General features: G+C 44.1%; 1 protein-coding gene across 1 annotated transcript; it reads right to left on the minus strand.

Moving 5' to 3' along the window:
* Positions 1–1,031: 1,031 nt before the first annotated feature.
* Positions 1,032–12,952, minus strand: LOC146811290 (uncharacterized). Its single transcript, XM_085614504.1, has 5 exons — positions 12,441–12,952; positions 10,346–10,433; positions 9,181–9,282; positions 5,616–5,885; positions 1,032–2,309 (listed from the first exon to the last, which is right to left on the minus strand). The coding sequence occupies exons 1-5, from the start codon at positions 12,516–12,518 to the stop codon at positions 1,555–1,557; spliced, it is 1,293 nt and encodes a 430-aa protein (XP_085470630.1). The 5' UTR covers positions 12,519–12,952; the 3' UTR covers positions 1,032–1,554.
* Positions 12,953–13,180: the final 228 nt, after the last annotated feature.

Here is a 13,180-nt window from a genome sequence, read left to right on the forward strand (position 1 = left end):
GCCCCCTTTTTCCTCAAAATCCTAACACCAGTGCAATCCGATTCTGCTAGTCTGTGATTGCAAAACGTTTTGATACAAATGCCACTTTCTAAAATGTCATTGCACATGGCAGCACCAAGTGCCTAAAACGGTCTTGGCACTGCCTATGTTGCTATTACAATCTTATACATAGATTCTTAGTGATCAAATATGCTGTGAAACCTGCACTTTTGTTTTAATAATGGCTTAAAGTAATGCTTTTTGTGCTCCAAATGTGCCCTATATTTTATATGTGGCATTTGCTATTTTGCACACTATCTTTTAGTAATCAAACATGTGCAAATCCTGTTTCTGTTTTAAACTTGGTTCAGCCTAAACCTTCATGCCGAGCTCAGACCTGCTTGTTCTCATGGGATGTTTTAACTTTGCATGCTGCTGTTTGCTATCTTGCACACAGTTTTTTAGTAATCAAATACGATGTAAATCCTGTTTTTCTGTTTTAACATTGGTTCAGCTCAATCTTCATGCCGAGCTTAGACCTGCTTCTTCTTATGGGACGTTTTAACTTTGCATCCCGAATGGTTTCTAATTTGTATGTCTGTTAAGGTTTTTATTAATCGTACAATAAACTTAAACTGTATTACTGATACTATTACCTTGGTATCAGAGGCATTACAGCTATGGCTGATATGTATTACCCAATTAGAGGAATTTCACATTGGCAGAGTCTTTTTTACATTACTGCTGGCAATCTTGCCTGATGCGCTTAAGTGATTACTGCTGGTTATCTTGCATAGTGTGGCTGCTAATGTAATCGTGTCTGCTGTGGTCACTATAACTACACTAATAATATTAGTGGCTTGGATGATTTTCATTGAACATAAGTAGCTCTTATTACAGAAAACGTTGGAGACCCCTGTATAATGCCTGTGAGACCGCAGGTGGCAGGACTTGGGCATGCTACATGAGTCTGAGGTTCAGTGTCTGCTGTAAGATGGTTCAGTGAAATAAGTGCTCTATGATCATGAAGAAAGTACTCTAGGATCTGATTGTGCATGTTTATTTTTATTTTTACAAAGAATTATACAAATAGAAAATAAATAACCCTGATTCCTGGAACGATCAGTCAGAAGCAAAGTGATCTCCAACTGATGTGAGGCTTGTGGATCATTGTCGGACAGCAGGTAGGCTATGGAGTAAATCCATATCTAAACAATTATGCATGTTAATCTTCAAGTGATGTTAGTTAGTATGGATCAGCTCTTTACATTGTTCTTGTGTGTGGGGATTTACTGCGAGAGAACTGGTTGTCCGAGAGCTAGTGCAGATGGAAGATGTATTCCAAGTTCCCTTGCTAGTTTGTTCTCATGTACAAGCTTTGGGTCAATTCCAATACAGTCCATGTACACAGTATTCTGCATTGGGAGGATTTGAACTTGCCAGCATCACAAGTCTGGTAGAGCTGCAAGACTCCCTTGCATTCCCTCTCTCCATTGCGTAAAGGCATAATTCAAGGCACAGAGATCATGCAAAACATTGACTCCCCTGAGAGTAGCTGTCTTGAAGGACCATCCTTCAGCACTTGGAGAAAGATCCATGTTTGCTTCTTTGATAGATGAAGGAGTGAGCGAGGCACAGCCCACTGGCGGTGCGCTCTTTCTTTGCCCGGCATCGGTAGGCTCGATATTTTTGTTTTAAGAAAACTCCCAAACATACAGCACAGCATACAAGGCAGAAGCCCAGGTTGAATGCCCAGAGCACGAGGAAGTGGACATTGTTATTCTCCCAAAAGATGAGGTATAGTTCAACAAGAAATGGAGCCTCCCAGGCTATTTGTACCAATGTGGTCAGCAGGAGGGCTAGCAGAGAAGGACAGGGTCGAACTTTCCTCCGTAGCTTCACACCTGCTGGGGAACTCCCATGTTCTGGACAACTTAAATCTATGTAGACCTTCAGGGAGATGCAAAACATGTAGAGTGAGAGAAGAGACAGGGCATACAAGGGAGGGATCCAAACTGTGGACTGCAAGATTGTTGGACGGTGTGGAGTGAGAGGTGCCTTAACATATAGTGCATCAAATGTGAGAGACAAGGAAAGGGACTTCATTGACGCCAAGACCAAAATGGCAGAGTAGGAGGCTCCCCACAGCCTCTCCCGCTGCCATATAGGATCCGACTCTGCCATAGCGTGAAGAAACATGGGAGTGAGCACGTTCAGGCACAGGAGAATGCTGCTCACGCTGACATCTTCAGGCAGCATGGGCAATAGAAGTTCATGACGGCTCTTGGAGTGATTCCTAACGGGCTCAACTCTTGTCGTGTTTGTCATGCCTGAATACAGAGAAATGAAAAAAATGAAGTATGCATTTACAAAATCTTCCATAAAGTTGCTCTTTAAAGTACTTTTCAGAAATCTATATCTAGGCCACCAAGGAACGTTGTAAATGCCTATCTGGAACTGTCAAATAATTACAACCTTGCGACCTACTATAGCATGTGTTTTGTTTAGATCTGCATGCACTGTAACTCCGCCGTCAGGATTTTGTGAGCTTTCCCAAGATGTCAAGCAAGTAGTGGAACTTAAATGCCTGTGGCTGATCTATCTGTGCTGCTGCTTAGTCACTACATCCTAGCGGTATGCCTTTGTACCCACTACTTAAACACTTGCCTGCCTGGTCAGTCTCTACAACAGCAGTACTGTCAAACCTATTTTACCAGCAGCTCAATGCTCCTGCCATGCCGGCCTGCCTCACAGTTCCTGAGTTCCTAGGACTTTCCTTTTGATCATTTGTAGTGAGATAATAATTGTCAGCTCCTCACTTTCTGTTGTGGTATCGGAGCTCTGTCTATATCTGCTTGATTCATGTTTGCATTGCTCTTGCATTCTGTCAAGATATTTTCATGAAGTACTGATACAATCATTGGTGGTTACTCAGGCTGGCTTCAATCTTTCCTGACCCTTGGACTGTCTTGCGAATAAGGGGACGGTGTCATAAAAGGTGTAGCCAGTGCCTACCTCCGACTCACATGTGCTATTTTTTTTAAAAGACAGATGCGTCAAGGGAAGTGACCCTGATACGTCTGTACAAGGTATGTGCAAAGATTCTATAAAATGCCTGGCACAGGAAAGCACATACAGCCTATCAGCCAAGGGGTTGAAATATTTGGTGACATGACTGCTTATTGTGGCATAACTGCCAAACAGATCTATGTCGAGTGAGAGACATCTTCATCCATTTCTGGTAATTTTCCAACCCTATGTGTGACATAAAGGGATATACTTTACATTTTAAAGGACATTTCTGAGAATGCAAAGGGTTTTTGGAACTGGGTCAAGGTGTTCCAGATTGCATGGGTGCATTAGGAAAACTGTTCTAAGACTCACCACTGATTCCCTTGGTGGACTACTCAGTGTGGCAATCTTGCGCTCCTATTTTTCTCCAAATCCATTCTTATTTCTATGTAAGTAATTGTTTTGTGCTATTGTGACAAGTCTTTGAGGTTACAACCAGTGCTAAAGTTGAGCTGGTAATTGCAAGTGGGGGCCTCTGGCACTTATTTTTGGTGACCGGCTCTTATTTTTCCTCATTCGACATTTACCGAGAGCAAGAGAGGGGAAACCAAACAAAGCAGAATGATGGATGAAGAGAAATACGGTAAAACCGTCATAAAGGGAGAAGGCAAGGACCTGAAAAAGTGTGATAAAGTGGCAGGGAAGAGAGGCCTGTGGTGTATTAACAACTACACAGTTTTGTTATTGGGTGTGCTGCCACTGGCCGCAGGCGTCGGATTATTTTATAAATCAAGCACTAGCTATAATACAGAACCTTTCCCATCCTTCTATGCGAGCCTCCGCACTAAAGGACTCATGATCCATAATGTTCTGAAAACACTAATTCTGTCCAAGTTCGCAGAGTTCATTTATTTACTTCCCTGTTGTGGTTTAGTATTGTAAACACTGGTTTGCTTTGTTATTCCTGCATCTCAAGGTTTGTTCAGTTTCTTGCACTTTACCAGTCCTGTACCTAACCTTTACTAATCTGCCGACTCTCTGCACCTCATATCTTACAGTCCAGCAAATCTTGTTTGCACGAAAAATAGATTTCCTGACTCCTCTGTCTAGTTTTAATTCCTTCTGTGGGTTTTTGTTCTTGGGTAGTAAGGGATCACCTATAACTCTGCTCCTTCCCCGTGAATTACTATTCCAGTTTCAGGCTTTGTTGTGTTATCTTGGTCAGTCTGTGACAAACTGAGTTAGATGTCAAGAACCTTAGGCCTTATACAAAGGTGCGCTGGAAATTGGGGAACTTATTGGCCAGCCAAAGCCCTCAAAAGCCAAGAGCGAGGAGACATTAGTCACTTGTGAATGTCAGAAACTAAACGACCAGTGTTAGTAAGGCCAAAGGGGAGTTGGTGACTTGCGGGGGGTGTGGGGGTCACATGCTGTACATCTTCCATTGTGCTCAGGGAATGTACTAGACTAGACCATCATCCTGTGTTCTGCTTGGCCTTATAGACAAAGTGTTACTCAGTCACACCTACCTTTTCATACAGGTTAATTAATAGAATTATAAAATTACTTATTAAATTAAATATAAATACATTAAAATGCATTAAATCCTTTTTAGGTTTGTTAGTGTATAGTACAGGGTAGGATTTGTGCTGCCACTTCCTCAACCAAGACTGCAGAGTGCGGCATTCCCCAAGGATTATTTCTGTCAACATTAAATCATTTTTTGTACAGTACTTCTGGTCTGGATTGATCACATAACATTAGCTGGTCTTCCAGGTGGCTTCTGATGACAGACTCGTTCATCTGCACCTGGGAGATAACATGATATACCACAGTAAAATTACTATGTGCCCCATATGAATCTTTTTGTATTTCTCTGTATGACACTCTTGGATGAGGATGCCGAAGTCAGTATCCTTTGCCCACTGTGGCATAGGAGTCGGGCAATAACTTCCACCCATCACCTATTAGTTTTCCACAATGCCAGCCCCTAAATGTGAAGGTATTGAAAGACATGTGTGCCTTAGTCATTGTGCGATAGAATCAAACTATATCAATAAGGCATACATAGGCTGAAACTGGCCTGCGGTTGCTTGTATTCCCGCCTGGATGGGAAGTGGCCTGGCAGTTTGGGATGAACTGCTTCTTTTGGAACAGGACCAAGATTGATTTGCATATGGATGGTCTCCGTCTAAAGAGGCCCAGCTACAATACACCACTATCAAAAAGCCAAATTCATTTTTGTAATACTTCCTCTAGTTAATGACTACAGAAACATCTCTCAATGAAGTAGCGTGTCTGTGGAAGTAGTACTTGAAAGCTACTCAAGAAATACATGGGTCAAAAGCTCCTTCCATTTCACGAGCTGTTTAGATTTATACGTTTGGATACTGAAGCGCAGGACAGATACTTGATCACATTTCTGCCCCCAAATGTGGCCTAACAAAACATTCAAGGACTACCCGCCTGCACCTTCCAGTCACTCCAGCAGGACAACCTTTTGACCTACCCACAGGCCCCTCCAGCAGGGTGACCAACTGTCACACCAAACTGTATCAACCTCACCGATATTTCTGAATTACTGGCCTCTTCTGCAAAGTGAATTTCTTATCACCTGCACTTACCAGCATCTCCTGCAGGTGTGGGCTGTTGTTGTCCTGGACTTCCGAGCTGCAGTAAAGAGATGCTTATCATCAGGAGTAGTGCAGCCAAACCGTGCAGAAGGTAGTGCTGACTTTTCAGGGCTTGCAGGTGTTTTGCAGCTGGATATTTCTGCAGACAGCAGCCAGGAGTCCCATCCATGGGTGGCATCAGCTGGCAGTCCAATTTAAGGAACAAGGATACTGAGAAAAAGAGCATGGCCACAAGGGAAAAGATGAGGAGGACCTGCACCGCTGTAGGAAGGAAAAAAAGGCTCTATAAATGTTGTGTTTGATAGCATTCAGAAACATGCAGCTTAACCGGAGGTCCCTCCCATATTATGAAGTAATGTTACTCAGTGCTACATGGTGTAATTTAATGTTACCCATAGTTAATTTTCCTCTATGTTACTCGTCACATCCACAACTTGCAAAAGTACATGGGCTGAATAACAGGAAGGGAAAGTACAAGTGCGGCTTCAAGATTTGAAGCCATCAATACCATACATGTGCTCTCCCTCTTTGTTATGACACTGGCTAGACTCTTGCCTGATCTTGTCTTCTTTTTCTCCTCAGAAGCTATCTCATGTGCTCTTTCTAGTTTGTCCAGCAAGAGGTCGTAGGAATACTCTAAATAATCCTGGCAGAAGAACAGCATTCCCCGGGACTGGGACTGTGGAGGTCCTTTTAAAGGACTCCAGAGGCTTGGGGGTTGCTCTCTACTTTGCCACTAAAAAGTCCCAGTATTGCACAACGTCTTGTATATTATTTCAGAATCGACCAGTTGCTCAAGCTGTAGAAGTTCAAAATGCAGACCTTGTCCCAAGCCCTAGCATCCATTCACAAAAGCACTTCTCTGATGTTTGCACCTACAAGATGGCGACTTCCTCATTCCCAGACTGAAAGACCTTAGACAGCTCCTCTAGTTCATCACTGGAAATCGCACTCCAAAAAGACAGTCTTCCATTTGGCCCCATGGTCTAATTTTCATCAAGGACTTACTAATAGGAGCAACCTGTCTCAACCGTAATGAGTCTCCATCTATCCCCTAAATATCTGCAAATCTTCGGTTACTTAACAATCAAGCCCAAATTCTATGACATCCAGAGCAAGAGGCAGCACTTTAAGAAGGCAGTCCTTGACAACCAGTCTGGACTGGTCTACTCTCGTCCTCTGAAGAAGGTTATAGATAAATAAGTTATGCTCTCCCACTTTCAAGCACCCAGAGAATGCATGCATGGCAGTTCAAGGGAGCCCTACTTATAACAACTTCTTAAGATCATGTCGGTCTACATGACCCAGGATAATAGATAAATATGTCTTCCCATTAGGCTCAGCAATAGTTCTTTCAGCCAAAAGAGCATGCACTTTTTTTCAGCTCCACAGTCCTATCTGCCTAGCCTTGGAGAAGTGAACTCTTTTTCAAACGGGCTTTGGAAGATTTTCATCAAAGCCCCCTTTTTCTAGCCTGTATAAGAAGTAATTGTTGGAAATTTGGATGAGGACTCACATCTCATCCAATATTCCAATATGTGCTCCAACCTGAGTGCACCCTGCATTCTATTAGGCATATTTCCTGATCCTTGAGACTCTTCATGGTCATCCTCTCTGGCTTCCTGTGGTACTCTCAGTTTTCACATCCTCTGATTTTAGGAAGAAATGGTTCTGTGCATTTACCTATCATAGCTTATAGTACTGTCACCGGCCATGGAATTTTGATGATTCCCCAAAACACTGTACAATGTAAACACCATGACTATGTGCTAATTCAACAAATAAGAATGCACCTGCTCTACCCTCTCTGATAGCAAGGCAGGAGTGTGCGTAAAGACTGCTACTCATGAATCTTGTGTCTGACTTTGTTTCGAGGAGTTGCAGACTGTGTAGACAGATTTAGCAGAGCCCACCTTGCCTACACATGTGTGACCTGAAGGACTTAGTCCCACATTATATTCTCATTTTGTGGGGTCTCTTTCACTGTCAAGGGCCTTTAACTTGGTTTGATCACGACTTCTCAAGAAGAGGTGGGAGCGTATTATCCTCTCCCAATACCACAGAAAATGATTGAGAAGGTCAGTCTGTGCCTCAGCCTCTCACCTGGAAATCCTTTGTAAACAGTGTGCAAAAACAAGCTTCCATTGGGATTATACGAGATGAGACACCCTATGCAGTATTGTAGGAAGGATCTCTCTGTAATTTTCACATTGGCACATATTTTGTGCCTTCAGGACTAAGGAAGTATATGTGGCTTTACAGAGAAATGGCCTTCTACAAGAGATATGTAAGGCAGGCGTATAGACTTCTCTCTGTCTTTTGTGAGCACCTTCCGCCTATAATCCTTTTTGCGTAGTAATTATCTGAGTCTTGCCAATGTGAATTAGCTGCACACAAGCAACACGAAAAGGTAATCACTGAAGAAAACTGATACTCCTACTCAATAACTTCATTTGCAATAAAAGAGCTTTTTGATTCTAACCCAGCTCCAGCGGCATACTTCTTGTCTGTTAGAGCACCTTTGATCAAAACTCATGTTGAGAGATGAGCAACACGGGAGATAGTGTATGCTTAGGCAACCTGATACCAGTGGTCAGACCTTTGGGTACCAAAACACAGGTTCTCTCACTGGGTACAATTTGCCTGTAATTGATATAGTGAAGCAACCGAGTATCACTAGTAGTACAATTCTACCAAAAAGCACCTATCCCACCTCTCCAATTAGTCTTATTTAACTTACCAGTTCGTCCTAGTTAGCACCAGCTCAGTTTGTGGTGTTTCATGTCCAAGAAGGAGGTGGCAATGCTGTGTTAAGCCCATAGTTCAACAGATATGGTATTTCACCCCCGGCTTATTAGATATGGTTCCAATTGATCCTAGTTTAATGATCACCCCGGAACTCCCATGGTCAACTGCTCCCTTAACATTCTTTAAGTTCACTTAACCAGCCCAACAGTGATTCAACACACGACTGTAACTCCCTGTGCTAGGTCACCATACCTCTCTGTGTTAAATGCTTGTATGGTCACTGTCCTGCCACAATGTACTTATCAGAAACCTCTGTTCTAGACATTCCACTATGACAGTGAAGCTGAAGAAGTATCAAGGAAAGAATAAAAATGCAAACCTTTTAAATATTTTTTGCCAGTGCTTTCAGTTCTAGTCCAATTTCCTAAGATTTGGGAAATACATGAAAACCGCAGATTTCAGACAGGGTTGGAAACAGCAGCTCTGTCTAGAGGGTCACCCTTCCCATAGCCACTCAGTACAAAGTGGAATAGAGCTCCAGCAAATATCCAGGGCATGGTCAGATGACTAAACACAGGTCCCCCAATGTCAGACCGGGGACTTGCCTGCCTTCTGCCAGAGGAATGTCCCGATCTTCAACCAATAGAGGGGTTTGCGGCACCCATGTGACTGAATAAAACAAATGGGCAGTGAAGTGGCCAAAGACAACATTAGGCACCTCTAACAAGACGACGGCAAAAAACTAAATTGGCTGCTTCCTCTGAGCTCTAAATATGAAGAGTCTCTACTATCCGTCTGTAGCACGTACCTGTGATGATGTGGTCCTCTGACTGCAACTGTAGTCTTGTGAAACAGTTGTACGCCAGGTACAGGTGGAAAGGCCACGCCAACAGAAGATACCAGACAGCTCCTGCGGAAAACAAGACCACAAGCTTCAGAGTGTGATATCATCAGTTTCCAAACTGCGTTGTAAGTGTGCTGTTTGCATCTAAAGATACACAAATAGGGTATTGTGTCATTCTGTAAAGATAGGGTGTCATGTGCATTGTGATATAAAGCTAGAGTGCTTAATTTTCATTATATACAGATAGGGTGTTGTATGTACAAACCGGGTGCTGAATGTCTCATTTTATACAGTGTCCTTATATGTATATTCTTATGTAGTACATCTAGTGTGTTGTTGTGTCATGATTAACACGTAGGATGTATGTGTCCTTGCATGCTAATATAGTGGTCGAGGTGTCATAATAGTCAGAGAGTGTGCTCCCTGTATCATTATATACATATAGGATGATATTAGTCATGATAACCAGATAAGGTGTTGAGTATGAAAAGATTATCGGTGCCAGCCTGTTTTATGTGTCTCTCTGGTATGTGGTATTTTGTACGTGTCATGGTTTACATATGGGTTGCTGTATGTCACCTTATCTACAGGTTCGGATGCTGCATGTCATATTTTATAGCAATAGAGTGATGCATGTGGCATGTTGTACAAATAGGGTGCTGTATTATCAAGATGCATAGACAGGGATTGATTGTGCCATGGTATACATCTAGGGTGCAATATTGCTCCTGATGTACAGGTAGGATCCTTTTGTGTTATTATCTGAGTCATGATGTTTAAATAAGCTGCTGACTAATGAGTTACACTAGGTATCCAGCTGGGATTCCCCTTTACCTCACTGATGTGCAGTGTCTTAGCCTGAGCGATGGTTGAGTGGGTAAGGCATGTCTCCTTTTATATTGATAGGGTACTGCCTGTGTTCTGGTATAGAGACAGGGTGCTGTGCTGTCGAGATGTACGGATATGGAGATGTACACTTATGCTGCTTTGCGTATTATGATGTACTCATGATATACAGAGGATGGTGTGGGTGACATGGTTTGTAGTGAGGTTGGTAAATTAGTATGGAATGGAGGGATCCCTGTCACCATCCCTTCACCCTCAACGTTCGTTAATTCCAGTGTCTTACCGATGTAAGCTGCTGTGCCCCTCAGGTCCCAGTGAAGCCCCGCTCTCTGCTTAGGCGGGTTGGCAAGGGCCAGGAGCTTATCAGAAAACTGAAAAAGAGACACAGTGAGAGTTCCTGTTCGCCAACATCTCATCTCAGCACACAACCGCTTCCAGGCGAATTCTTACTTGCACACTAGCCTACTCCCTCCACCCATGCTCACCCTCACCACCACCCCCTCGAGCTCTGCTCCTGCAAGTAATACAAACAGTGTGAAAACCAAAGCAATAGGGCTCAGAAAACCAAGGAAGTACTATGTTATTTGTAAAATCTGTATTAGAATTCAATAATGAAGTTTATGAATCATCCCTTCTCTCACATAATCATGAAGAATTATACAGCTTCTTTGTGAAACATGTTTAAAAGAAATTAGGGCTCTAATTGAAAATATGGGCCATAGTAGTTCTATTTATTTCGGTGGGGGGTTGGTGCAGGGATGGTGGCCATATATCGCTAAATAAAAGAAGAAATGATGCCTCTACTTTGATATGGGGGTTTATGGGATAGATGGTCACTTGCTTGCCACTAGAGAACGTGCTCCCCTGTCCTGTTTTATTACCCCCCTGTTTTGCAATCTCGCCATGGGGTCTCCCTGTTACATGACTGAACCCATAGTGGTGCTCGGGGAGACATGGTGGCCAGGTGTCCTCTATAAAAAGGTTACAATCCCGTGGGGGGAAGTGTCAGATTACTTCCTTTATAGTTGCCCTTAATTCCTAAGCCATGGCACTCCTAGCCGGCCACTTCTTCCTGATCTAAGTGCCTCACAAAGAATTTGGCTTGCTGTCCTAATACACACCTGCGCCTTATCTAGGTGGAACCAGCTCAGAAAAGGTAAATTTTGTCCATAGCCCTGGCATATGCTAATCATGCAGTGGTCATGTGGAATCTGATTTGAAGTGTGCTAGAGGGCTGCTTGGTATACCAAGGGGGTGAATACTGTCCGGGTTGGCCAGAACTTTGTACCAAAATTCATCACTGAACAAGGAAGGAACTGTACACCAAAAGCCTTAGGGAACTGCTAAATTCTGTGGCTAGACTCTGCTGACTGGTGTCCCTGTCTGGGAATTGAGCTGGAAGCACTAAAAGTGCCATACGTGCTGAGACATAAATTTGCTGGACTACACTCCTAAGAGTAAGAGCCTGCCTGTAAGAGTGATTGGCATTTTATTTTAGTAAGTTTGGAACATTTGGTAAATTGCAATACTTAGTACACTCATGAACCATACTTCCACAAGTCTGCTTCATCGATGGACCCTGAGGGACTGTGGACTCAGTCACTAAACCCAAGCGCCTCAAGCCTAATAGAAACCATGGAACCTCCCTGCCTTGAACTCGGAAATTGAATACCTCACTCCCACAGTTGCCCAGAGAAGTACAGCCTTACACAGGATACTTGGGAATCCAATTCATAAAAGACATCCTGTACAAGGATCCACATGCCATAAGTATTTATGGAACAACAGCATACAGATGCACACACTACATAATTACCGCACATGCACACAGTCCCACCTCACGCAACCTCATCACTCTAAGACCACATACAAGCAGCTCAAGAACACCCCAAAAAGAGACCCCGTCACCTACAGCCCCAACACAAAAGCATATCAACATAACACATACAGAAACACACCGCACACAAAATATATATGCACCAAACACAAAGAGGCACTCAAAGTTAAGTAGGTGTGGATATCTGAGTTTTCAGTACTACCTAATGGTGATAAAATGATAATAATGTACATGAGTTTTGAGGAAATTAAAGTGCTCAGACCGCACGCTGATGTCTAGTGGGTCTTTCACAGCTGAGCCATGTTTTGCCCAAGGCCTTCAAGTTCACAAAGCCATACTAAGGGGTAGTATAGAATAATAGAGCCACTGTAGTAAACACCAAATATTCACAATAGTTTTTAGATTATTCTTCTGTCTCAACACCAACCCATGGCAAGAGGACATGCGTGGGCAGCAGGTTGCGTGCTTCTGGTTGAAGCAGCGACTGCAGAGGGCGCCCCATGTAGTGATTTTGGCATGGCAGGTTCAGTGGAGTACTTACCTTGCCTGGGCCGATCAGAAGCACTGTGGGTCCGGATCTGGGCTCCTCGTGCACAGCGGCCTCCTTGGTGCTCTGCATGGAGGCTGTGGTAAAACCACGTCACGGAGCCGAGCGAGGACTGGAGGAATCCGGCGGGAGTGGACAACGTCTTCAGGTGCTCTGGACAGGTGGCGGGTCGGAACTGAGGTAACAGGAACTACTTCCGCAAGCCCCGCCTCCTTTAGGACCGTTGCTTCTGAGAACAGAGGCGCGTGGGGGGCCCCGGGAGCCGCTCCTATGCTGGTGCTCGGGGGTGAGGCTGAGTGTGAGAGCGGCGCTGGGCTGCCTCGTTGTGCTGTTGTGAGAGTCCCTACTCTGGACTGCTGTGTGAGTCTCGTTGCCCCCCCGCCCGCCTTGCTACTCCCTGCGTCTTCCTCCCCTCATGTGCCCCCAATGCACTCTCCCGTGCTCCCCTTCCGCTGCAGTGTGGGGGAGGCCGGTCACGGTGTCCCAGGAGATGGCTCTGAGCTTGCTCAAGGGTGAATCTGTTGCTTCAAGGCCATACCTCGGACATTTATATTAAGCCGGGGACTCGCCTGCTCCTTATCTTCTGGGAGATGACGCACAATAACCGGGCTGAAGGGGTCTTATCGGCAGTTACTGATCAATAGCCTCACAATGAGTCGGGCAGAGGGACTCTCATCGGGGTTATCAGTGTGTGGGGAGAGAGTGGGCCCCTTGTTCTCAGAATCCCAGTCAAG

This window comes from Triturus cristatus, chromosome 7 (assembly GCF_964204655.1).
Source record: "Triturus cristatus chromosome 7, aTriCri1.1, whole genome shotgun sequence".
Taxonomy (NCBI): Eukaryota; Metazoa; Chordata; class Amphibia; order Caudata; family Salamandridae; genus Triturus; species Triturus cristatus.